The sequence below is a fragment of the Etheostoma spectabile genome, chromosome 8, assembly GCF_008692095.1.
Source record: "Etheostoma spectabile isolate EspeVRDwgs_2016 chromosome 8, UIUC_Espe_1.0, whole genome shotgun sequence".
NCBI classification, from domain to species: domain Eukaryota; kingdom Metazoa; phylum Chordata; class Actinopteri; order Perciformes; family Percidae; genus Etheostoma; species Etheostoma spectabile.
Genome location: NC_045740.1, coordinates 23,040,240 through 23,067,910, shown reverse-complemented (window position 1 = coordinate 23,067,910; position 27,671 = coordinate 23,040,240). Strand labels below are relative to the sequence as shown.

Here is a 27,671-nt window from a genome sequence, read left to right as displayed (position 1 = left end):
AAAGTTGGATGGGGACTGCTGCATTTATTACGTTTTTCCACAAACATGAAACCATATGTGCACCGTAGCCAAAATGCTTGTATTTACAAAAAAAGCAATCGATACACACAAAAGAATTATAATACAACAAAAGTGGAAATCCTTCAGCAATCCTTACAACAACATAGCAACGTACGAACAAAATGATTCTGACCCCTTGTAAAGTTTTTGTGCAGAGATTTTTTTTGTTCTTACAAGGAGATAAAGTGTTTGTATATACCAAAACTCAGATGCACGTCAAATATGCAAGCTGCGGCCCACGTTCTCCGGGTGTAGGAGGGTAAAAAAACAAAAAAAACAAGCTTCCTGATAATTCATCAGTGAAACCTTGTTTTACATACACACACACACACACTACACCCTTCATACCTTCAGTGCATTGATAAATTCAGCTATTAAACACTAATTACAAATGTAACTTCGGTATATCTGTCGTCTTTGTAAAATGTTCTTCCGGTGAGCAAACGTATGGATTGTATTTTAAAATGTAAGGTCGGTCATTTAACTATCAAGGAAGGAGGAATCCAAACTCTAGTAGTGTAGTGGAATGACGTATGTATCGCCGAAAGATGGAGGTGGATATTTCAGAGCATCTTAGAACAAAATGCAGATGTAGAACTAGTGACTGCATCCTCCTGGAAACGCAGGTAACGGTGTATCCAACTGGAACAACCGATGGCGGGAACAGATTCAACCAAACTCCAAATCCTGGTCTCAATCAGATATGCAGTCTCAGAGCAGCAAGTTCAGTTTCAGCAGCCGAGTTCTCTGCAGCTTGGCAGGGATTAAAGTACGGCGGGCTCGAGAAGCAACGGAGCTCCCGGAGAATAGGTCTCCAAGGACAGAGAAGTGATGGGATTCAAAGACACCATCATTTCCTTCTGATCACTGAGCTAATTTCTGTCAAGAAATGACATTTTAAAGCACTACAATTTCTGACTGAAAAAGAATGGTCCTTTAAAAAAAAAAAAAAAAAATCTTTTCATATGTTAGTTGAAAAAAAATTTGATCCAGACAGGCAATAATTTCTGGAGTAAAGGCCGAGATATCCAGATAAGATTTTAAAGTGAGAGATGGGCAGCACTGCTTTAATATATATATATATATATATATATATATATATATATATATATATATATATTGACATGTCTGAAGTCATTTGATGCAAAGCAGTGTCTACTATGCAAATATGGATTTGGGGGATTTATAATAGTCATTAATAGCGATGATGCTAAAGCTTATGATGCTAAAGCTAGCGATCTCATCATATTTCCTCAAAGTAAACTGCCAAGGAACAAACCCAGTGGTACTCCTGTTGATGACTCCAAACTGCTTACTGACAGTGAGCTCAATAACGTGGCACTGCGTATCAGTGAATTCAGAACAAGTGTGTAACTAATATGTTAAAAACATTAAAACAAAATTGCAAAACCGATGTCCCAAATGATTTCCATAAAAAGCTCAGAGCTTGTATATTGGGTGTTAAGAGTCTGAGGGTAAACACGGAGCGCCACCATGCGTCACCAACGGGACCAGTTCACTCCCTCCAGACTATTTTCTCCCACATTCAAGGAACATCTGGATTGTTGTCGAGGATCTGCAATAATGTAGGACCACCTGAACAATATAGACTTTGCTGCTTGACAAATATGGCAATATGTTAACATTTTGGTTCTGTAGACACCGGAGTTGTTCACCTTAAATCAATTTCAGGGCAAAAAAAGAAGGAGAGGGGGAAAAAAAATCATTAAAGAAATACTTCTTGCCAATAGCAGCTAGTTTGATGATCAGTCTTCGTGTATAAATTATATTCAAATCAAAATCAAGCTTTCCACGCCCTCCAGGCCGGAAGAAATGGTCAAATAAATTATTTTGATGCGTGACGTGTATATTCTTGCATATGCACTGCGTGTGTCTGCTGATTGTCATCTATCCCAGCAGCAGGCCAGACAGGGCGTTCAGGTCTCTCATGTACGGGTTGTCGCTGAGGATGCGGTCGATCCGTTGCTTCTGGTCGGGGAAGATGTCGTACAGCTTTCTCTTCAGCTCTGACGTCTCCCCCGGCGACCGCTGGGGAGGGGTTGAGGGCGAGGGGGAAGGGGAACGGCGGGGCGGGTGCCACTCGGGTGGACCCGAGTGGGGCCAGTGCACAGTGGAGTGGGGCATCAAGGAGGTAGGGGGCCGGGGCGTGGGCCCGGGGGTCCGGGGAGCCGAATGGAGGGCCTGGACGTAAACAGGCTGCTGCCGGGAGGACGGCCGGAGGTCTGGGGGCCTCAGAGGGGGGGGAGTGGCTGGAGCCATCCTGAGAGGAAGAAATAGAGTGGAGACGGTGTGAAACGGTCAGCCAAGTACCGCAACATTCGTACTTTTAAAGAAGTAGCGGTTTTTAACCCTCATGTTGTCTTCGGGTCAAATTTACCCCTTTTCCTTTATTAATGTTCTTTTTAATTCCCCAAAATAACATGATTGATTCCCCACAACTCTCTTTGGCAAGTACAAATCTCTACTTTCATTCATTTTGGGGCGTCTCATTCAATTTTGAAGTGGTTTTGAAATAGTATTGAGTTGACATATTCCAGTCTGTGATTATCCATCAACATACATTTCCTTAATTTTAGTTGAAATAATTCCTAGTTTCTGCTTTTCTAACTAAAACATTAGGTTTCATTTTCTATACATAAGGTTTACTGACCATAAATTCCAAAAATAACTGTAAAACTAAAGTTAATAAGTTAGTGTAAGTTAATACTGTAAGTTAGTGACAAACATTGAAAAAAGTGTTCAAAAAAGGGACAAAAACGTAGGGAAAAGTTAAAAAACATTGATAAAAAAGTGTTGATTCTTGATGGGAAGACAACACGAGGGTTAAATCTAAACTCAAAATGTATTCATTTAGAATGGCTTTTAACACAGATTATACCATGGTCCGGGTGAATACTCGATTTTGATTGGCTGCAGGGTGTACATAAAAAGTGTTACTAGACATATCTATGTATAGGACGCAAACTAAAGGATTTCCGGAGACTCTTACAGTTTACAGTTGGAAATGAATGCTACATTCAAATCAAAAGGAAAAGGAAATGTGAATCTGCCATTTCCGACAGTGAGTGGTGCTGCAGTGCCTCGTCCTCTTAACACCACAGGATGGCGCTAACACACACGCTGCAACAAGTACGCTGCACTACTGTCCTACGCATGCACCTGGATATGGCTGAGGGTTTTAGTAATACTGGAACAAAGGTTCTTAGGCAATTATTTTACATCTATGGTCCAATAATACTGTTTTAAGGACACCATGCTGCCAATCGTGGACTGACCCAAACCATTGACCCAGACGTATAAGCGGTTTTATTCTTGGTCCTTGATGTAAAGCACTTTGGATCCATGCTGCTTGCTGTAAACTGCTTTATAAATAGATGTTGATTGAGCACAAGCGGCAACAATAGCTCAACATTTATTAAGTCACCGTATCTGCAGGTAAAACATACCTGTTGTCTTTACGCAGGAAGAGGTCTAGATGAGGTCCGTTTTTCCCCAGAGGGTCATCAGGAATCATGAAGTGGTCCTCCACAAATGTAAACTGAAGCAACCTATTAGTAAAAAGGAAAGAAATGTGACTATAATGTGACTATAAGTAAATATCCTGCCCCCCATTACAAATGTTGGCTTTAGATAATAAGGGGACAGGATGAGAGACGTTGTATTTTCTTAATCTGAACCCCTGTCTGTCTATGAGCAGATCAGTGCAAGCTTATTGTCCTGTTGTCCTAGCTGTATTACCATTCTCATAAGAGAAAACAAACAAACAAAATGAACCAGCAAAAAGATTAGAGTTGTAATTAGTCTGCTATTAGTCTAATTTTCTAGTAAGTGTTGTAGAGTCATAGAAAACCAACAGAGCCAACAGTCATGACGTGCATGCTGCTCATTCTGTGGAACTGGATCTGTAATTGAAAGAGGTATGTGTAAAATAATAGCAGTGTTGTGTTTAATTAGAGAGATGATTGATTCTGTGAAGAAACAGGTGTCAGCTGTGGCCCATATTAAAGGAAGGACGGAAGCCGATGTGGTTCATGCTGGTTATAGTGCATTTCACACTGAAATACTCAGCAACATGGGTCGTTCCAGACATTGCTCTGAGGAACACCAGACTTTGATTAAAAAGTTGATTGGAGAGAGGAAAACATATAAAGAAGTGCAGAAGATTATAGGCTGCTCAGCCAAAATGATTTCAAATGCCTTGAAATGGCATCCAAGGCCTGAACGACGTGGGAAAAAAAACTACCATTCACATGGATGGAAGAATAGCCAAAATGGCAAAGGCTGAACCAAGGATCAGCTCCAGGAAAATCAAAGACATAAAGTCACCTGGGAGTACTGTTCCGATCAGAAGAAGGCTATGTGAAGCAAAGCTATCAGCTAGAAGCGGCCCAAACCCTGGACCTCAATCCCATAGAACACTTGTGGGATGACATCAAAAAATGCTGTTTCTAAAGGCTGAACCCAGTAAAGGAGAGGAACTGTGGAATGTAGTTCAGCCATCCTGGGCTGGAAAACCTGTTCACAGGTGCTAGAAGTTGGCCGACTCCATGCAACACAGATGTGAAGCAGCTTACATAACTACATATTGGTGCGGTGATTCAAAGTAAAGCAAACCCTTAACACATTTTCCAGTTCATACAGTAAATGTTTGAGTTTGTAAAGAAAAATGCAATTTGAACAGCCTAATATTCTTTTTTCTTCACTTTCTGTAAAGGTAGAACACAAACTTGATCAATTTTGGTCATGTTTTGATTTGGAATCGAATGTGCAGATTAATGCATTGATATTATGGAATTAAAAGCTATTTAAGGATTTTGAGCATTCATCTTTTTTTTTTCTTCTTTTTTTTTTTTAAACACGGCTATTATTCTGAACACAACTGTATAAGTGAGTGACTGTGTATACGTCACACACAATCACCTCTCTTGAATGATCCTGCGCCAGGTGTCCGACGTACTGACAAAGTCCCGCAGGTTGTCGTTGGTGACAATGATCCCACCTGTTTTTTCGGCTAGTGGAGCAGGAACCTAACACACAGAGAGAGAGAAAAATATATGGATTAGTTTAAAGGTCAGAAGTTGGTTCCCAGCTGGGCCGCTGCAGCTCACAGAGGGGAATCCACTGACGGAAGAACACCTTGAATGCCGAGTTTATAAATCAATTCATTTTTACGAAGCACAAACACAAATAATCTAATCTATCTGTGAAAACTGATGTGGGTCAATTTCAAGTTGCTGAGCGATGTGGCTTTCAAAACTCTCTACATCTGGCCTAAACACCAAAACAGAGCAGTAATTGCTAACATAGAACACTTTTTTCTAGACATCCCATCTGTTGAAGCTGTCCTCTAGTGAGGCTACATTTACATTGCTACGTTTTGGTTTAAAAAGCCAATATCTTTTGCTACGTTTACACTGTTCTAGCATTTCAGAGCCTCTAAAACTAAGACATTTGAAAACACTTCTGACCCCCTTTTAGTTCAGAATCTTCTGGGGTTGTGTTGCAGTCTCAACGGCCGCGAACGGAGACCTTTGGCCACACTGAGGCCAACGTTTCGCTGTCTGATTGGGTCTCGTTCTCTGAGACCCAGATACTACCGTTACCAGGGCAACTACCAGCAACGGGTATACATGCTGCCTCCTACTTGCCGGCACGCACACGCCCAGTATACGAGTATGTTGATAAGATATGCGGTTTGGGCGTGTTGGTGTAAACAGAGATTAGTTCTCCTACGGGAGCTAAAAACACTTGTGTGCACTGAGTTTGCTTAATCTCTGGGCACCTCAGGATTCGATTTCAATTCAGAGGCCAAAGATTCGATTCTAAACCGATTATCGATGCATCTCAATGCAACAATTTTTCTATATACGTTTACATGCGTGATTTAAAAAAATATACATATTCAATTCAATTTTATTTATAGTATCAATTCAAAACAAGAGTTATCTCGAGACACTTTACAGACAGAGCAGGTCTAGACCACACTCCAGAATTTACAAGGACCCAACAGTTCTACACTCACCGGCCACTTTATTAGGTACACCTGTCCAACTGCTCGTTAACACTTAATTTCTCACATGGCGGCAACTCAGTGCATTTAGGCATGTAGACATGGTCAAGAGAATCTCCTGCAGTTCAAACCGAGCATCAGTATGGGGAAGAAAGGTGATTTGAGGGACTTTGAACGTGGCATGATTGTTGGTGCCAGAAGGGCTGGTCTGAGTATTTCAGAAACTGCTAATCTACTGGGATTTTCACGCACAACCATCTCTAGGGTTTACAGAGAATGGTCCGAAAAAGAAAAAACATCCAGTGAGCGGCAGTTCTGTGGGCGGAAATGCCTTGTTGATGCCAGAGGTCAGAGGAGAATGGCCAGACTGGTTCGAGCTGATAGAAGGGCAACAGTGACTCAAATAACCACCCGTTACAACCAAGGTGGGCAGAAGAGCATCTCTGAACGCACAGTACGTCCAACTTTGAGGCAGATGGGCTACAGCAGCAGAAGACCACATCGGGTGCCACTCCTTTCAGCTAAGAACAGGAAACTGAGACTACAATTTGCACAAGCTCATCGAAATTGGACAATAGAAGATTGGAAAAACGTTGCCTGGTCTGATGAGTCTCGATTTCTGCTGCGACAGTCGGATGGTAGGGTCAGAATTTGGCGTCTCCAACATGAAAGCATGGATCCATCCTGCCTTGTATCAACGGTTCAGGCTGGTGGTGGTGGTGTCATGGTGTGGGAATATTTTCTTGGCACTCTTTGGCACCTTGGTACCAATTGAGCATCGTTGCAACGCCACAGCCTACCTGAGTATTGTTGCTGACCATGTCCATCCCTTTATGACCATAATGTACCCAACTTCTGATGGCTACTTTCAGCAGGATAATGCGCCATGTCATAAAGCTGGAATCATCACAGACTGGTTTCTGAACATGACAATGAGTTGGCTGTACTCAAATGGCCTCCACAGTCACCAGATCTCAATCCAATAGAGCATCTTTGGGATGTGGTGGAACGGGAGATTTCGCATCATGGATGTGCAGCCGACAATCTGCGGCAACTGTGTGATGCCATCATGTCAATATGGACCAAACTCCCTGAGGAATGCTTCCAGCACCTTGTTGAATCTATGCCACGAAGAATTGAGGCAGTTCTGAAGGCAAAAGGGGGTCCAACCCGTTACTAGCATGGGGTACCTAATAAAGGCCGGTGAGTGTAGTTCTAGCAGTTTCCTACAGAACAAGCAACATGTGCGACATACACTCACCGGCCACTTTATTAGGTACCCCATGCTAGTAACGGGTTGGACCCCCTTTTTCCTTCAGAACTGCCTCAATTCTTCGTGGCATAGATTCAACAAGGTGCTGGAAGCATTCCTCAGGGAGTTTGGTCCATATTGACATGAGGCATCACACAGTTGCCGCAGATTTGTCGGCTGCACATCCATGATGCGAATCTCCCGTTCCACCACATCCCAAGATGCTCTATTGGATTGAGATCTGGTGACTGTGGAGGCCATTTGAGTACAGCGAACTCATTGTCATGGGTTTAAGAAACCAGTCTGTGATGATTCCAGCTTTATGACATGGCGCATTATCCTGCTGAAAGTAGCCATCAGAAGTTGGGTACATTATGGTCATAAAGGGATGGACATGGTCAGCAACAATACTCAGGTAGGCTGTGGCGTTGCAACAATGCTCATTGGTACCAAGGGGCCCAAGAGTGCCAAGAAAATATTCCCCACACCATGACACCACCACCACCAGCCTGAACCGTTGATACAAGGCAGGATGGATCCATGCTTTCATGTTTTAGACGCCAAATTTGACCCTACCATCCGACTGTCGCAGCAGAAATCGAGACTCATCAGACCAGGCAAAGTTTTTTCCAATCTTCTATTGTCCAATTTCGATGAGCTTGTGCAAATTGTAGTCTCAGTTTCCTGTTCTTAGCTGAAAGGAGTGGCACCCGATGTGGTCTTCTGCTGCTGTAGCCCATCTGCCTCAAAGTTCGACGTACTGTGCGTTCAGAGATGCTCTTCTGCCACCTGGTTGTAACGGGTGGTTATTTGAGTCACTGTTGCCCTTCTATCAGCTCAAACCAGTCTGGCCGTTCTCTTCTGACCTCTGGCATCAACAAGGCATTTCCGCCACAGAACTGCCGCTCACTGGATGTTTTTTCTTTTTCGGACCATTCTCTGTAAACCCTAGAGATGTTGTGCGTGAAAATCCCAGTAGATTAGCAGTTTCTGAAATACTCAGACCAGCCCTTCTGGCACCAACAATCATGCCACGTTCAAAGTCACTCAAATCACCTTTCTTCCCCATAATGATGCTCGGTTTGAACTGCAGGAGATTCTCTTGACCATGTCTACATGCCTAAATGCACTGAGTTGCCGCCATGTGATTGGCTGCTTAGAAATTAAGTGTTAACGAGCAGTTGGACAGGTGTACCTAATAAAGTGGCCGGTGAGTGTATAAATCTGACTTTGTTAGATTTTGCCATATACAGTGTTTGTCTCTTTCTACTGAGGTTTTTATTTTGTAGTCATTCCATTCCATGCCTTAAAGATGCTTGTGGAAGTCACCTTCTCTCACAGTAAAGTCCATGTCAGAGGCTCCGTCATGTTTCCTTCTTAGAACATGAAACATGAGGTGGTCAGATGTAATGTGATGAAGTAGATGTTTTAGGTGTTTTTTGTTTAATTATTTATGTATGTCTTTTTAGATCATGTGTGTATCTATACACAACATTTTCTTCTTTTCTTTTAACCATTTCTGTGTGTTTTTTCTGCACTTGTCTAAACTAAGTTGTTGTCCATTTTTCCATCCATTTCAGTCACTCTGTTTTTGGATTTTTACTGGTCTAGAGACAGTAACTTTTAAACAAAAATCAACACAGTTAAAAAAAAAAGAAGAAGTTGCATCAAAAGAATCTATTATTTATCCCAAACCTATTGCTTATGGCTCAAAACCCAGTTTAAAAACCAAAACGTCACCCCGAATACTTAACAAAAATAGGGACCCTTTATAAGCTTACTTTGAAAGATCTACTACACTTCCCTCTTAAAAACGGATAAGAAATGTAAAGCACAATGACTGCACCATTTGCTATCAGGAGTCATTTTTTGATTTGTTTCTTTATCGGTCCTCCTCTTCTCGACACAAGGGTATGTTGTGGGTGGCGTCTTGTTGCAATTGACATTGTTTTGTTGCACTGTTCATTATACCTTCTCTAAAACAATACAAATACTTAATAAAAAAATACGTCTGTAAATATAGCTTCAATGAGCTTTCTCATCTCTATTATGAAAATACAGATGACTGGAGCTGGAGATGGGAGCGGGGAGAGTGTCTGAAATGTTAAGATATTTGCAAAAGAGGAGAAAAGTTGGTAATGGAACTGAAATGCGCAGAGATAACCGAGTTCCCCCACTGCCCTACGAGTCAATCTCTTGTGTCTAAACAACTCAGTCTGCGTGATTTTCACGAGAAATAAAGAATTCAAGATCGGTGGACTCTCTCCTCAAAGATGTCTGATAAGGTTTAAGACTGTGTGTGTGTGCGTGTGTGCGTGTGTGTGCGTGTGCGTGTGTACCTGTCGTCGTGTGAGGATATCCTCTGGCCACACACCTCTCTGGAGGGAGTGAAGGAGAGCAGTCTCAGGTCTTCTAGCTGGTTTAAAAAATGTTGCTCTGCAATAAAATATAACACACCTATTGTTTAGATTGTTTGAAAAGTTAATTCGATGTCTAGTCAAATTGTCTAATATTTATTATCAGAGGCGTACTTGAAAACAATTCATCATTATTATTATTATTATTATTATTATATACAACTGGATACAGCAACATGTAAAAGAACGTATTAGGACAGTTTGGCTCTGTAACTGAACGTTGTTATAAATAGGTCTGGAACCTTTTTATAGGCCTGAAAGGTCCAGTGTGTAACGGTTTTAGTTCATTATTAAAATCTGTGTAGCCCGTTCACAAACTTCTCCTTTTTCATGAATATTTACCACCGCCATCAATTCCAAGTACTCCTTTTGGCTTGAAATTTTACATTTCCATTTGCATTAACTGGGGTAGAGGCATTTTCGCTGTAAAAAGACAAACTCTCATGTGCTGCTAATCTGCTCATGGGTCTCATCGCTTCCCGGCCCCTAGCAAGTTTGAGGAAGGAAACATGGAGGACCACACGTATTCAAAATTCAAATTTCAGGAACAGGAGTCGTCTTCTTTGCCCAGAAAAGAAAAAAGGACATTGAAAAGAGCAAGAGATCGGCTTTTTGAAGCGTGAAGGCTACCGTAGCTGTAATACGTACTTTGAACTGCGTGGCGCAACAGTTGATGCGATACATGATCTCAACACTAGATGGGAGAAATCCCTAAACATTGGACCCTTAAAGCTGAAAATCCACACTTTAACCTTTCTTCCATTAGAAATACAGTGGGAGAGCAAATAACCAAAATAATGAGAAACATATCACTGTTCTATTACTTGACTGCCCTGTATACATGTGCACACACGAGTACCTGTTGTGAGTCGGTCTCTCTTCTGACGCCACTGGGGGACAAACACGGTGATCTCCCTGTGGCCCCGCCTCCAAAAGGTCTCCACAGCCAGCGCTATTCCTCGACAGGAGAAGAACCGATGAAGACCGTGACTGGAAAGATGGGGGAGGAAAGAAGAGGGACACAGTGAGATCAAGGAGCAAGAGGATAAATCAGTGATAGGTTTCAATTTGCAATGTCTGAACCACTGAGGTCCGTGACCAATGAGCAGCGTCTCCAGTGATATGGCATGGTAAAAGGTTTATCAGTAAGAAGAAACGAGGCTGTATATTAAACCTGGGGTAGGCACTAGGGGTGAAACGAGACATAGATCTGGATCAATGCAACGCTTCAATGATTAGCGGTCCAATTTAATTGATGTAAACTGAAGATATACCCCACACTGGTCCAACAGAGGAGCAGCTTCTCAAAGAGGCTCCGACAGTTTAAATGCCACACGGACCGCTACAGGAAATCCTTCCTACCACAAACAATAAAACTCTTCAACACGTCATCCCTGGGTGCTAGATGAGACTCTGAGACACCACAATATTGCAATAAGGGCAACCGGAACGATTGGTTTATTTACATTTTTTAGCATACTTATATTTAAACAGCTGCACAATTTGTTTTGTTTTTTTCCCATCTTGTATATACTTAAATATTTGTTCTTACATTCTTATATTTTATTCTTATATTGTTATTATAATTATTATTATTTCATGCATATTGTATGTATGTATATTTTGTGTGCTGCTGTAACACTGTAATTTCCCATTTTTTTGGGATCAATAAATATCTATCTATCTATCTATCTATCTATCTATCTATCTATCTATCTATCTATCTATCTTGATACACATCTTTAAAAGGTCCCATGACATGGTGCTCTTAGGATGCTTTTATACCATATCTGATGTCTCTTTCCCAAAATTCCGCCTTAGTCTGTAGCTTTTGAGGGGGGGGGGTGCGCATGGTCGAGGCTGGGGGTGGGGCCTTGACCAAGCCATGAGCTGTCTCTCTTAGCTGTCTCTCTCTCTTATGGGTGGGCCAAATTCTCTGGCCGGGTAAAGCTGAGAAAGGGAAGGTAACCCCTTATGAGATCATAAGGGGCAAGATTCCAGATGGGCCCATCTGAGCTTTCATTTTCAAAAGGTAGAGCAGGATACCCAGGACTCGGTTTACACCTATCACCATTTCCAGCCACTGGGGGACCATAGGCAGGCTGGGGGAACACATATTAAAGTTATAAAAACCTCTAAAAGTGGTATTTTCATGCCAATGGATCTTTAAGATGTGCCTTTATTTTGAAATTACCACTTTATATTTAGTCTTTTTATTAAAAATAAGTGTGTTTTTTATTAAAATGTCTGGAAGAGCTCAGTAATAAAATTGTCAAATCATATTTTAGTCTTTTAGTTGATATAAATGTAACTGCTTGTGTTGTATGGGCATTCATGATATCGTCTCATATTAATCACAGGCCCTTGAATGAAATGGAATGCAAACTAGGCAGGTATTTTAATAGTACTCCATCCAAAATAGCACACCCAAACAAACAAACACACACAACCCCACACCCACAATCAGCTGACCCAGATTGTTGGAGGTGACGTGCAAAGTCTGTACACGCACGTCAGACAGCTGTGATACAACAAACAGAAAACCACAAAACAACACAAACAACAAACATGAGAAACTCCCTGAGAGCAGCCAGTCTCACCGAGCTGCAAAACACACGCAAAACACTAGAATGATCTGTTTTCAGAGTATTCTTCATTTAATGGTCTCACGTGTGTGTGTGTGTGTTAAAGGAAAATCTGCCTCGTTACTACGCTTCAAAACCATTGATCATCACCTAATAAATCAATAGAGCAGACATACACTCTGTGCCAAATTTGAAATTGCCGTTACCGAGCATGAGGACTTTTGTAACCATTTAGCAGCAGAAAAACATGGCTGTCACAACACCCTGTGTTCACATTTTGACACAACCCACGACTGACGAGACTCACGACGCCATATACACGGAGCTTCTGTTCACTTTCTTGTCACGTGCATTTCTGTCTCTACTGGTAACTTCCCTGTGCACTGGGTTACTATCTTCATCGTCAATCTGGCCACACATGATCTGTGGTGAAGCTCAGACGCACAGCAACAGTCCGTGTGGCTGCTTTTTACACAAATATTTAGCAGGTCTCTAGCAAAGTGACGTAGGTCTGGCCTGAAAAATAATGAAATAAATAAATGGTACCCCTGGCACAAACAGTGGTACTGATGGTGACGTGTTACCCCAGTGGAAGAAAACACTGATCTATTTCCCACTGTCCTACGGTCTTAGCACATGTAACTAATTACAAACCTGTTGTCTGTATGTCTGTGTTTGTAATGCCATGCCCTCTGCGCACACACACACACACCACACACCCACACACCCCCCCCCCCCCCTCAGGGGAAGTTCCACCGATTGCCGAAAGAGAAAGTGATGAAGGACTTCACAGCCGAAAGAGTTTATGCACACAGTAGAATCGCCATGGAAACCTTGGTGTAACGTGACAAGTGAAAGCATCTCATTACGATAAGCTAATAGCCTCTTTCAGACCTGCACTAGGGACGTCATCATCCATTTGAAGCAGTTGTGGCCTGCTGTTGTTAATACAAAAATAATCAAAACAAAAAGAAAAGAGAACACCACAACTAACTGGATGAAAAGAACCAGGACAATTTTGATTTTGAACATTTTGTGGTCTTGAGTAGTGGGGTTTTAACAGGCTATCAGAAGTACAGTATAACTCGGTGTCCGACTTTGCATTCTCTCATAAAAACAATAATGATGACATCTTTTCGTTCATACTGTAGAACAGATGTTGAGTCAGATGTGTGACACAAAACGTGAAAGCAAGTGGTTGCAAAAATGAGAAGGAAAGACTAGTTCACCCGGGATGGAGACTGTAACGACACATCATCAGAAAGTGAGGAAGAAACAAAACAAATCTCTATCCTTCCTTTGTTGCACAATAACTGGCTAAAAACAGAAACTAGAGAACACAGATTTTTACGAGAAAAGGCTTTTCTTCCCCAAAACACCCCCGTGGTGCACCCCCACTAATGAATCATGCTACAACTGCTTTCGCTCTGCCGGGCTCACACACACAAAGGTGATGAGTAACACCACTGTGTGTACGTGTGGGCTACGTGTTGGTGCACCTACACAAAAAGAGTTGAAGCTGCGACCTACGCACTCAACACAGGTAGTTCATTTTTGAAGATTGAGAGTGTGACTGAGAGTAGGTGTGTGTGTGTGTGGTGTGTGTGTGTGTGTGTGTGTGTGTGTGTGTGTGACATTAACTGAAAATGATGGTGATGTTGATGGGAAGGGTGATGGCTTCATGTGTAAAAAGGAAAAAAAACATGGTGCATTTACCAGAGGTGTGTGGATACAAGACATTATACATTACGAATGCTACGAATTCTGTTTTGCACCTTTTACCAGTATTTGCATTTGTCTTACTGATATTTACTACTGACCACTCTTTGACACAGCTTTTAAGTATTTTGCATTTGTCTTACCATTCAGGTTTGTATCAATGAACACATTCTCTTAAAAAAATGTAATCATCCAATGCAAATTTTAATTAGAATATCTATGTGAATTCTATTCCAGGTATCATGCTTGCAATATTATACATGGGTACTATTGATAGAGCGAGCAATATATATATATATATATTATATATATATAATATATATATATATATATAAATATATGCTCCTCAGCATAACGAGGAGTGAACCCTCTAGTCACTTGTCAGCAGCATGATCTCAGTGTGGGGAGGCGGGCCTCCTGGCGTAGCCTACCACAGAGTTCAACAAAAGAGCCGCGCAAGGAGAAAACATTAGTTGAGAGTTGGAGTAATAAAAAAAAGGAAAAAAAAAGATAGGAACTGGTTTCAAAGCCAAATGCGACAGCTGCCGTGTGGGAGCACTTCGGATTCAAACTGAATGACCGTGTTGAACCACTTAACCTGAGCGAGCGAGCATTGTGGTAAAACAGTAGCGACTAAACACGGCCACACAAAAAAACATGCATATGCACCTAAAACACAAGCATCTGGTGCAGTTTTCCAAGCTGGGAAAAAAAAACTACAACAGATGGGCCGTCTCCGTCTGCCCGACAGTACACAATCACTGGGGCGCTTAGTCGACAAAAACGTAGGTTCTCTCTTCTCTCTCTCTCTCTCTCTCTCTCTCTCTCTCTCTAACAGAGACTGAGAATCTACGACAGTATTATCGTTTATTGCAATAATTTCAGTGACAATTAGTTATCCAGGAAAATTTGTTATCGTGACTCCCATATATAGAGGTTTACTCCTCGATGCAGCGGCCACAGGTTCGACTCCGACCTGTGGCCCTTTGCTGCATGTCACTCCCCATCTATCTCTGCTTTAATGACTTCAGCTGTCCTATAAAAGAAAAGCCTAAAATGCCCCAAAAAATACTAATTTGATAACAAATATTGATACCAAACCAGAGATTCAGCAGTAGACTGTTGTGTTCCTTTTGAAAGAATGTTGAATTCCATAAGCATCCTGGTTCTCCTGCTTTTTAAACAAGTTAACGCCACCTACACATTATCCTTGGTAAATCCTTAGTAATGGCCGTTCTATTGATTCACTATGAGACAGCGGTGCCGCCCAACTACAACAGGTGGAGCTTAGTTGGGCTGCACTCCAAGTTCAAATTATGTCAACTTTGACCTTGTTGCAGCGGCGCAACCAATTCCAGAAGCAATCGTGACGTACAGTATACCTGCGCTGCACCCTATCTCACGGTTTTTAGTCTAAAAGTACCAGATGCTAAACCAATTATCCTCTGAGCTGAACTGAGATTCTGTGCACTGCAGGCACTCAAACGAACTCAAACTCAAACTCCAGGACAACAGAGCACTTTGCTCTCTCTGAGCTGTCGAGTCTCTCAAATCATAAAAGACGTTATTTGCATGTTAGCGTGGAAATAAAAAAAATAAACAACCTGTATGCTTAGTTCTTAGTTGTAGAATCTGATTTCTTTGGTTGAAGCCATATTTCTGAATATTGGAATCCACAGCAAAGGATCTGATTTATTTGCCACAGGGGAAGTTTATCATTGGTGTGCCACGTCTGTGACACACATTTATGCCATTATGTGCATTCAGATCATTTTGGCAATCCTAACGGACATAAACCAAGAAAAGTGATTTCTTCTAAGACAGTGAGGAAAAAAGCATATGTGTCTTTTTTATGTAAACTCCTGGTTTAAATTGTATATATTTGCGTGTGTGTGTGTGTGTGTGTGTGTGTGTGTGTGTGTGTGTGTGTGTGTGTGTGTGTGTGTGGAGTGCAGACTCACGCCATCGCCACGTTGCTGCCATCTATGATGATGTGCCTGAGCTCCTGGCGTCCCGGCTCATTTGGCAGCTTCAGAGTGTAGGGAGTCCTCAGCGACTGGTGGAAACGAGCAAAGCCAGTCACCGGGGGCACTGGGGGGTCGTTTGCGGGGGGAGTCCTGGCTCCGCCCCCGTGAAACCCCGTGTGGCCGATGGTCTGATAGGGAGAGGCCGACGGCCAGGCGATGGGCTGAGCTGACTGAGGAGGAGAACAAAACAAATGAACTTGAGGAAGTGATTCATGACACAAATCAGGACCCGTCTCACCAAGTCTCCGCATGTTTAAGACCTCATTCCCAGCTCTGTGATGCATCATGTGTGGGGAAGAGCTTTGTGATATGGTGAAAGAAAACGTCTTAATATTTAAAGAAAAAAATCATAAAATATTCATGATGACCAAGAAGATGTTCTTAGTGCCCCACATGTGTGTATGGTTTAAGTATCAAAGTTGGGCAACCACATAAAAACATATGGAACAGAATAAAAAAAAAATCTAATTTTTATAACAGAAATCCATTGATTAATACTGGGATTCCTTTGAGGTATTTTTGTGCCATCCACAAGCTAAGCTCTTTTTTTTCCAAGATACAATTTAATATTAATTTTGTCTAATTTTGTTTCATTATTCATCCATAAGTAAAACTTTTTAAGCATCTAGTCGACAACCAGAAATGATTCATAAGTAGGAATGAAAGCTAAAACTGACTCATTGGGAAGTAATTATCTGACTAATGCTTTGTTAAATTCCCTGACTTTTCCTGTATTCCCAAAAAAATTCCAGTCCAGCAAGCACCTTGGAAACTACCCCCTTAACACAATATATTCTAGATCCCCTCCAGACATATTTTAAGAAATATTAAATATTACAGTCAGTTTGATGCGTTAAAAAATAAAAAAAAAGGTAATTTTTTTTAAATAAAATTCTCAAAACTACATCCACTCCCCGCTCAGTTAAAAATCCAAAATCAATGAATATGCAAATATTAAATATAAAAAATAAGCTTTTTTCACAATAAATCTCCTACTTCAGCACATTAATGTGTCTTCTCCACAGTTAATGTCAAACATCCAAGAGAGGTAACAAAAGACAAAACCCATTCTGAGTGGAGGGGGAAGGTAATACCTACACTGGGGGTCGAAGCTAAGGACGTGGTGGTGGCGGTCAGCCATTGAGGCGTGCTGCGCAGCGCTGTCACGGTCTCAACCTTCACTGATCCTCCCAGAGTCTGAGTCCCACCCCGAGACAAGTAGTCCCGCTGTCCCCCTCCACGCGCCAGGTAGTCTGTTCTGGATCCTGACTGGGTGTCCAGGTGTGGCACTGTCATCATCCGGGATGTCCTACTGTCCGCTGTTTTCATCGTGGGGTGGACATCATCGTCATCGTCAATGGTAATGACCTCGTAGTTTCCTGCTCCCCCGTGAGCACTGGAGCTCCTCTTGATAGTGATGGCCTGAAATGAGATTTCATAGGGTTTCTTTATTTATTGGCCGAATGTTAACATGCAGTCAATTCCATTTAAATATCTCTCGTTAAGCAAGTGTTGGAAAAACAATCAGTCAACATCATCAACTGAAAATTACATTTTTATCATCTTTATGGCATACATTTCTTAGCAGATATCGTCGATATGACTTGATGATTATGACAACATTGAAGTTTGAAGGCAGCTTGATGAGCTGAAATGAGCAAGTAAATGAGGGGACAGTATCTGGTGTGATAACAAGAACAACATTGAGTCATAAGACAGGACGCAAATTGTTGGACAGGATTTGAGATGAAAAGATAAGAATTCAAGATAGAAGATAAAATGGGGAAAAAGGCAGTTTTAAAGAAAACTTAAATGTGTCAGAGTTAAGATACTTAGAGATGTAAATATGATGTGGGGCGATAAATTAAATGTGGATTTCAGTGGTGAGATGAAGTTAAAAGATATTCAAGTAATTTGTGTTATATTAGCTGCAATGTATCCCGCAAAGAAGCAACTTAGTCTATATCTGCTGATAAAAGTGGTGATGTGGCCTTTCCGTTTCTCGCGGTCCAAGGGTTGAGAATATATCGGGGTGCTTTATCAAATGAATAATAATGTTGAACTGAGAAGGGGTGCACTGTACCTGCTGCGTGCTGGTCTCGCTGCCGCTGCACTGCCTCCGGTGCCCCAGACCGTTGCTACTGCCTCCGTGCTGATTGGGCTTAATGTTCTCCTTGGACCTGGCCGGGTCGACCAACACCCGGCTCAGCTCGGGCTCCTTCTCTCTGGGTCGAGAGACCGTGGACGAGGAGGAGGAGGACGACGAGGGAGTGTCCGGGGGGCGCGAAGAGTTCAATTGTCTTTCTTTTCCCCCTCCTTTTGACCCCTCTTCACAACGCTTGGTTTCCTCAACGATTTTTTCCAGAATGAGGAAGGTATCTTCGGTGTGTCCCGTCTTCTTGACGACACGCTCCACCACTTCCTGCTGGTAACCCATGGTTCTAAAGAAAATTGGTTTCAACAATGTTTAATTTGGCAGAAAGAGAGATGTGGCCAAGTTCAAGGATAGGTTCCCTTTAAAACAATACTCGCATGCCCTCACCATATGTACAAGCGTTACTGGTGCGTGTTAATGTTCCACACACTGGTTTTGCATAAATGTCTTCCAATTCCAATGTATGGGAATTTTTACACCTGTAGTTGATCTTCTATGATCTAAATCAGTTGCTGAGTTTGTAAACTCGATTTCCCCCTAGTTCCGTTTTGTTTCACATAGAGAAAAATCCAAGCGTCCCAAAACATTCCATTACAAACCATGCAAGAACAACTCCGTTAATTGGTCACGTATTTGTCTGGGGCGGGAGCAAGAAAGTAAACGCAGAAAGAAGGTCCTGTGTTGTGGACTAGTGCATATTTCTTCCATGGTCAAACCAGCTCATTTTATTTAAATGATCGCGCCATTGTTTTGCGAGCGTCACTACGTCTGCTCTGCTCACCAAGACGTCGCTCTGCTGACATCGGTCTCCGACTATAGCGGCGGCTGGTTGGACCACGGAAATGCGAGCGATGGCGAGCTTGACCGCAGTCCTTTTCTCTAAGAGAAACGTTGCAAGCTGCTACAGTTTAGTGCTATGCCGCATCGCAGACTGCAAAGCACACCTGACCACAGGATCTGTTTAGCACAGAATACACATAAAGTAGTTGGGCCGGTTCGAGGTGGGCTCACTTTCTCACCTCAAAACGAACCGCTCCAGACTTCGATGAAAAGCGTACCGACACAACCGTATCGAGGAGGTCTCAGTACACTTGTATGGTCCACTTTTGGTGTGCATCAGAGTCTGATCGTCGCATTCACACCTGCCCAAATGAACAAGTGGGAAAACGAACTCTAGCTCGATTCCACCCAACTAAATGAGGCAGGTGTGAAAGCCCCCCTTTCACAGTTTCATAGTCCTTATTTTGTTCAAAACCAATGCCAACATGAAGTTTAAAAAGCCTGAGTTTGACCAACCAGGTGAGTATTTTGCAAAGTTAGAGTCTTATTAGTATTTCACTATCCCACCACTGTTGCTAGGCAAAGAAACACAAGGAAACGTCACACTACAAAAACAACATAAGAAGACTTGATATGAACTCAGTCTCTTGAAGCCTCTTATTAGCTTCAGTTGAACATTAGAATGTGTTTTCGCACAGAAAGAGGACTGTGGATTTTGACCCTCCTTGTTGAGTCTTTCCGTGTACATATGTGGTTTAACCCTTGTATTGGGACCCTCTCGTATCCCTCGGGTCAAACTGACAAAATCAAATTTTACTTCATAATCTATTAACAAATATTGTCTTTATCTCCATTTCAAACAATTGAGATAACATACATATGTTTAGGGAATGTAATCAGTCTCTACTAGAACACACTTAAAAATGGAAGTGTGATTTGAAAGTGGCCATATCCAGAATAATTTTCTGAATTGAGTCAGGATTACATGTTTATCACAGAAAATAAGGTAAGGCCATTGATTTTCAGGTAGAAAGAAATTTACCATTTTTCTTCTTGTAAAAGTTTGAAATGGGTCAATTTGAGTAGAATATCATACAAGGGTTAAACTTTGTTTTAATACTGACTTAAAACCCTGTACAGCCTAATACAAAGAAGAAAATATGAAATGTAAATACCAAGTCAAACTCCCCATGTCCACAACTACATAGGGTTAGCAACTAATTCCCCTAATAGCTCTTATGTAGTGATTCATTCCCTTCATTCCCAGAATTTCCCTTCGGGGATCAATGCAGTATTTCTGATTCTGAAAACATTTCAAACTATTAGGACCTTTACCTGAAGAAATTGACCAAGCAGCGGAGGTTGGTTTCAGGGCTTACCGCCTCCCCGTCATCTGAGAGTTCACTGGAGTCAAACATGATCGCACCGACTACTGTGTTTGCTTTCCCCGAGGAGGAGGAGAGGGATGATGAGGCAGAGGGGGTTTTGGATCTACAGCTGCTACTGCCCCCCCGGCCTTCTCTGTCTCTCTGTCGCTCCCTCTCTCTCGCTCTCTCCGGCGACTCGTCCCTCCGCTCCAGAGAGTACTGTCTCTTTGTGTCGCGAGTCTCGCTCTCAGACGAGCGCCGCTTGTGTGAGGGCCGCGTGCCGTTGAGCAGGACGGCCTCCGGACCGAAGCCTATCGCTCCGCCTGCTTTACTACCTCCGCCAATCGATGCCGCTGCGGTCCCTTTCTCCTCGAAGCTGGTGCCCAGGATGCGGTTGGAGAGTTCTGTCACAGGGGTGCTGCTCTGAGAGCGGTCCTGGTCCACCTCTGCCATGCTGAGATGCAGCGTCTGGTTGAGCTGAACCTGGCAGAGGAAACACAACGTCACATCAGCGTGGTTCAGACGGTACAGTAAGTAAGTAAGTACTTTAAGTCAAACTAAAGTAAAATACAATAAATAAAAGACATAAGAATACAATACAGTAAAATGTTCCCTCAAGCGTTCGCCCTGCATGGTTCTCTTTACCAAAAAGCAGAGTTTGTGTCACACATCTTCCCTTCTGTGACTTGTTCTTAAGCTTTATTGCGGTTTTAAAAGCTCTGCAAAATAAGAGGTAACACAAAGATGCCTTTATAAACTTTTGTCTATACACTTTTTATGATTAAATTTACGTTGAAAGGGGGTTGAAACTTTAAACATTTAAAAGTGGTGGCCGGGTTGGTTCAGTGGGTAGAGCAGGCGCACATGTACAGGGAAGTTTATGCCTCAACGCAGAGGTCAAGGGATCAAATCCAACCTGTGACTATTTCCTGCAAGTCTTCACCCTCTCTTTCCTCTTTCTCACCTAGCTGTCCTGTCAAATAAAAAGCTGAAAATAGCCCAAAGAATAACAAGAAAACAACAGAAAAAAACATGTAAAAGTGGCATGGCAAAGAATTCACACCTACATTAGAAGATACTCAATGTTCTTATTGGAGGGTCTTATCTTATGTTTATACACCCTGTGATATTTTGTGTGTACATGTTTATTGACCCTGAGATTAGGCTAAAACATAATGAAATGCTAAAACATAAAAAACCATGTCAGCTGTCAAAGATACATGTCTTTTTATTTTTTATTTTAGTTCTTGGAGTTTAGGGTAGACTTGAGAAGGTAACAACCTGCTTTGCTGATATTACTATAAAAAAGGTATCCCACAGCCAAAGACAACCAGGCCTTTACAGCAGTCTCAGACAGAATAAACATTTGGGCAGGCCTGTAAAAGAACAGCATCGGCCTACCTATTATGTTTGTTTTTCAAAGTCTACATTTTCTGTGATCACACTGCTTTCCCATTTTGTTTAAGGTGATACCAAAACAACAACAAAAACATAAACATGCCTTCTTATAACTGCAAAAACTGTCCAGAATGCTACTCCAAATCTGACGTCATATGCTCATTTGCATATTCCTAACGCCATTATGCAATCATCTGCATAAAGCTGAGTGGCTGTGTCAGCAAGGTAGATAGAAAGAAATAGAAAAAATAAGTTCTCCAAAGGGAGGGGAAAAGATGTAAAGAATTCTCAATGAAGGCTGACTTGCCCACGGCCAGGCCAGCTCAGCTGCGTCTTTCTCCCACTGTCTCTCCTACTTACACCGGCCCCCACCCCGTCCCTTCTCCCCTTTCTACCTGCCCGTGCACACGGGGAGGGGAGGGGCTGCTCCTCACAAAACAGATTCAGAGAGAGGGGACTGTCTTGGCGGCCACAGGAGAGAAATACCACGCAAGCAAAAAGTTGCCAAGGGGGTCTGAAAAGTCCCTAAATCTAGCGACAAAGCCAACACTATTTTCATGAAGACAGACGCTGTGTGCTTGCAGGGGAGGGGCTGTGTATGTATGTGAGTGACAGAGAGACAAAGGAGAACAGGGAAAGGAAATGCAAATGAGTGTTTTAAATAGCAATAAAAAAAAAACAACGAACAACGGAACGCATTGTATGGCGGCCGGTGTTGATTGAGTGGCGCACCGCCACACATTAGTCTATGTGTGGGAAACACTGGATGAGGTCATGATCCCAACAACACAGTAGATACATTTTACTCTCTTTCTAACTTTGTTGCAAAGGCACTCTAGGGAATTCAAGTTTCAGCTCCACAAAGTGGTTATGCTGTAGTTATGAATTATATTAAAAAGGATATACACTAACCAGGTAGGCTGTGTTGGTGGTAGTGGGGCTATGAGCCAGTGCCAGTAACTCTTCCTTCAGCGCGCTGGGCAGCAAAAGAAGCTCCATAGTGTACTTATCGTCCCTTTCCTCCACAAAGGACTTGAACGCTCGTTTCACTGCCAGCTCTCGGTCGCTCGGTAGACTTCGCTTTTCCTGCATACATCAAACACACAGATTTTCAATGGGATTCAGAAGAGTGCTGTAAAGCCTTCTCCAACTATAGGATTTACTGGCAAAATACATATTACAGATGTAGAGAAAAGTGAAGGTGGCGGAACAGTCCTCCACTGAAGCTCTCAGGATCATCCATTTATTAGACTTAGGCCGGCTACACACTGGCTGCGTAGCGCGAAAGTGGCGTTGCTGTTGTGTGTCAGATGTGTGGATTATGTCGGGACATAGCGCCGATAGATTTGGATTACCCACAATCAACATATGGGGAGAGAGTTGTTAGACATAATTATATGGGCTACTGATTTGATTAAAGCAAGACAATGTCATCAGTATTGACGGCAAAATAGGTGACAGAATAATTTGTTCTGTGTGACAGGTGCAATATAATAAAAATATTTACATTTACAGTGGCTTAAGTAAGTTTACACACCCATGCTGAAGTTGACTAAAAAGAAGAATAAAAAAACATCTTTTAATGCCTTAAATAAAAAAAAATTGGAAAATCCAAACTTTTAAGGACTCCAATTTTCTTTGTGAATGAATAATGGATTGAAAATGAATAAATGTTCTTCCTCAAAATACAGGGGGCATAATTATACACACCCCTATGTTAAATTCCGATAGAGGCAGGCAAATTTTTATTATTAAAGGCCAGTTATTTCATGGATCCAGGATACTATGCATCCTGATAAAGTTCCCTTGGCCTTTGGAAGCTCATGATTACATGTTTATCACAGAAAATACACTCATGCAACGCATCCAGTGTGTAGCCAGCCTAAACATATGTATGGTATAATAATGTGTGTGATCAGATATCATTTATTACTGTACATATCCTCCTCCCTTTCCCAAAACTGATGTTGGACAATGTGATGGAATGTGAACAATCATTTTAATATAAAACTGGGCATGTGATGCTGCTTTTTCTTGATTGCACTTTGCACTTTAGGTGGCATTGTGTGGATTTATTATATTTTTTCTACTTGTCAGAACTAGTCCTCTTGAATGAGTAACCCTACCTGGAATAGTGCTACAAATTGCTGAACTCTGCTCTGGGCCATCACTACGGGTTCGGCCCAGCCCAACAACCGCAGGCGGCCCGGCTCAGGCACCACAACTTCAGCACTTGTGTCCCGTATGAGCCTGTCCAGGAAGAGGCCCCGGGCCCCAGCAAAGATACAGTGCATGTCCACTGGGTACCTCTCTTCTTTCTGCAGCTCTGGGTCACACAGTCCTCGGACATATTCCTGCACGACAAGACGAAGAAAAAACTGTTACGGGACTGTAATTATGACATAGGACTGTGCTTCTGAAGCTTGACAAAAAGAAAAAAAAGCCTCAAATAAAAACGATCTAATAAAAAATACAAAGATCTACGGTACAAAAATATTAGTGACATGCTACTTAAAGTGTATATGTCACACACACACACACACACACACACACACACACACACACACACACACACACACACACACACACACACACACACACACACACACACACACACACACACACACACACACACACACACACACACACACACACACACACACACACACACACACACACACACACACCCCCCCACCACCCCCTCAGGCTGACACGTGCTGAAACTACACACTTTCCATTGATTCAGGGAATCTCCTGGCTATGGAAATGTTTGGATGAATCAGCTGCAGGTGGGTGCGGTGACTTCCTCATAGATACTGTGTCACATTTCTCTAGCATTAATGTGTAAGAAAAATACTGAGAATGTAAAATGACTCAACAATGACGCAGTGGGACAGAAAGAAAGACATCAGACAAAGAGCCAGAACCAGATCAAAAATATTTGGATGTGGCTTTGAAAATCAAACAACCAATACAATTGGCTGGATGGTATGACCCTCTGCAATAACCAAATGGACTGAGCTGGTGTAGCTGCTGGTAGTAGAACTAGAAATACAACTGAAATAGAAATCTGGTTTTTAGTTTGAGTTACATTTTCGGAACAAAACTCTAAATACACTACGAAGCAAAATATGACATTCAGATACAAGAAGCAAATACTTGGCTAGCAGACATCAAATTGTTCTTCAATTTAACTAAATACAGTCAGTCAAAAACAGTTTAGAAGCTTCAAAACTCAGGCAAATTGTTGATAGAGAAATTAACCTTCAGGAATATTTATGTTCAATCATGTGCTGTTTTTTTCTCGTGGTTGAAGTTAAATGCAAAACTTGTGAAACTAAATTACGAGAAAGGTTGTTATGGGAATAACCTAGAGGAAGCGCCAACATAGTCTGGTCATGCAGGGAGCCATCTATGACTCCTTCGTCATCCTCTTCATGACCTAAGCAGACTGAAAGTAAAATTACCGTCTGCACATCACATTTTTGGTTGACTGACAGAGCTTGGAACAGCTGGTTATATTAAAGAGAGACACATGACTCAAGATGCAGAAGTGTGTCAGATGCTCTTGTATGGGAAATCACACAGGAATAAATAAATTCTACAGATGCTAACAGCTATTTTGCATGTATAATGTCTAAATGAGTCACAGAACCAGGTGCCTTTTAAATTGTTTGCTTGTGTTTTGAGTGGACTTTAGTGTCAGATGATGTGATTTAGTCACATGGAGCATTATGTTATTAAGAGTGCTGCCCCGTTGTCCCATAAGTCTTTATGTCAATTTTGATGGTTCAGAACCAAAAGTAGAGGAGGACGTTCCAAAGAGCATTTAAAGTGACTTGAGATGTTTCTCTGGAAAATTAATTACGAATGCAATGCAATGGATTTCATGATGATTTGATTATTCCTTTAAAAAAATAAAGAAATGAAGTGTACGACTGCACAAATGAAGACAAAGACTAAAGCAATATTACATGAAAGATACATGACAGGTAACTATTGTAATCATCAGTTCATTTGTATTTTAATGTCGGATACAATTCTACTGCAGGCTAATTCAGCAACCACAAACTTCCCATATGAACATCCCAAGGTACCAACTATTTTTAGTAGTATAGTATTTTTATAGTATTTCTTTTAGTGGTAAGGGTTGTGAAACTAATACTCCTTGATACTAGTACCCTAGTTAACCTTGATAACTAGAGTACATCATAACAATAAGAGAGATTCTACTATAACTGAGTAGTGAAGTCATACAATATGTTGTAATATATCTTTGCACATAACCCCAGCTTCTGATATTTATCATATCTATAATAGAAAGAAAACCTAAGCCTAACCCCAAAATATTAAAATACAATTCAATATATCGTGATTTGTTGATATAACATGTTCGCTTTTCAGACTAAATGTGATGAGATTTAATACAGTTTTTAGTGTGTTTTGTTTCAGAGAATTGTATAAACTATAAAAGAGTTACAAACTGCATGGAGTCTGAGCATTTTTTAACAAACAACCGCAAAATGTACATATGCATATATTTAAATGTACAGTACAACCACATAAACTAACATTAATCTGGAAGTGGAAATGCTATGTATATAGGTGATGTCTATGTGTATGAATGCGTTCATGGTCATTTACTGACTTTTTTGTTAACTGTTGGCCACTGATAACTCTCAGGCCGACAACACAATGACAGAATCAAAAGTCATGACATTGTTGACTATACCACAATGTCAATAGTGTGGTGATATATTGGGAACGTCATGACTGCTGCTGTTTTCATAGAACATCTGATCTAAATTATGGTGGGTGATATTATGTCTATGAAAACACCGTTTGTACTGCGGATGTGGTGGCTAAGAAGGGAGATATTCATTGTTGTGTCCTAACTATCTCTAGGACACAACAACTTCAACAAAGTGAACTTTGCGTCACAGACTTTGTAGACCAGGAAAACACTGACAAAACTGAAAATATGTAGGCCATGTTTAACTAAATACGACAATTTCTAGTAGCTATGGTGTTATAAAAGTAAAGTAATATAGTATTCTACTGAGACGTGTGATACAATCAATCAGAGCCAGGTGCCCGACACACCTGTTCATCAGCCACAAACAGGCAGACGAGGAGCGGTAGAGCCAACGGGGTTAGTCGGTCTACTCTAGCCTTTGATAAAAACAACTCTGTCACTGTTGACTGTATCGAGAGAAAATGCAAGTGAAACAGTACAGGACCTCACCTTTGCCTTTGACACGTCGTCTCTGTTCCCCCTGAGCTGCAGCCATATCTGCCGTGATGTTTTGCTACCGTGCGGCTGTCCCGTGTGGTCCAACAGACCGATAATGGTGAACGTCACTTTAAAAACCTGCTCCACTCGAGGCTTGGCACATTTCAGCTCATCTTCTTTATCCTCTAGCACTGTAAACTCGTCCACGGTAGGGGTCTCTGGCTGCTGCTTCCCGGCTGACGCAGGGAGCCTACTGGTCGGCTGCTCCGGGCACGCGAGCTCGGTGACTCGTCTCATTCCGAGGAGAGGCCGCGTTGTTGACATTCCGCTTCTCAGTCCGACCGTCGCTCCGCACGACGTCGTCTCAATATTCCAAGCCTTCGGTGCCGTTAGGAGCCTTTGGCGTCTTCATGGTCTCTGTTGGTGTTTACTCCAGAGCAACGAGGCGACGTTTACAGTGTCAATCGTCATGAACACAGAGGTAGAGCTAGCTTTGATAACTCGGAAGCCCCGAGTGACGTATCCGGAAAGTCCCGCGATGACGTCATCAAAACACGACACTTAAGCGTGCTTATCTCATAGACAGTTAAAGAAATGGACCGACAGATCCCGTTGCTCTCATAGACAGTTAAAGAAATGGACCGTCA

At 41.9% G+C, this 27,671-nt stretch overlaps 1 protein-coding gene and 1 long non-coding RNA gene across 4 annotated transcripts; one reads left to right on the top strand and one right to left on the bottom strand.

Moving 5' to 3' along the window:
- Nucleotides 1–27,571, bottom strand: n4bp1 (nedd4 binding protein 1). 2 transcript variants are annotated; one of them, XM_032524142.1, is made up of 13 exons: nucleotides 27,037–27,571; nucleotides 23,918–24,145; nucleotides 22,704–22,877; nucleotides 20,362–20,876; nucleotides 18,175–18,532; nucleotides 17,190–17,513; nucleotides 16,026–16,261; nucleotides 10,620–10,750; nucleotides 9,675–9,779; nucleotides 8,464–8,472; nucleotides 5,002–5,092; nucleotides 3,528–3,629; nucleotides 1–2,341 (listed from the first exon to the last, which is right to left on the bottom strand). In XM_032524142.1, exons 1-13 carry the CDS (start codon nucleotides 27,346–27,348, stop codon nucleotides 1,969–1,971), a joined length of 2,958 nt encoding a protein of 985 aa, XP_032380033.1. In that variant the 5' UTR covers nucleotides 27,349–27,571; the 3' UTR covers nucleotides 1–1,968. The 2 variants fall into 2 exon arrangements, with proteins under 2 accessions (XP_032380033.1, XP_032380032.1); XM_032524141.1 differs by lacking the exons at nucleotides 1–2,341; nucleotides 3,528–3,629; nucleotides 8,464–8,472 and having other exon boundaries at nucleotides 5,092–5,108; nucleotides 9,683–9,779.
- Nucleotides 9,638–22,465, top strand: LOC116694452 (uncharacterized). Of its 2 annotated transcripts, none has more exons than XR_004333160.1 (3): nucleotides 9,638–9,650; nucleotides 20,886–20,895; nucleotides 22,401–22,465. It is a non-coding gene; the product is annotated as an uncharacterized LOC116694452 (long non-coding RNA). The 2 variants fall into 2 exon arrangements; XR_004333159.1 differs by lacking the exon at nucleotides 9,638–9,650 and adding an exon at nucleotides 13,944–13,963 and having other exon boundaries at nucleotides 22,401–22,460.
- Nucleotides 27,572–27,671: the final 100 nt, after the last annotated feature.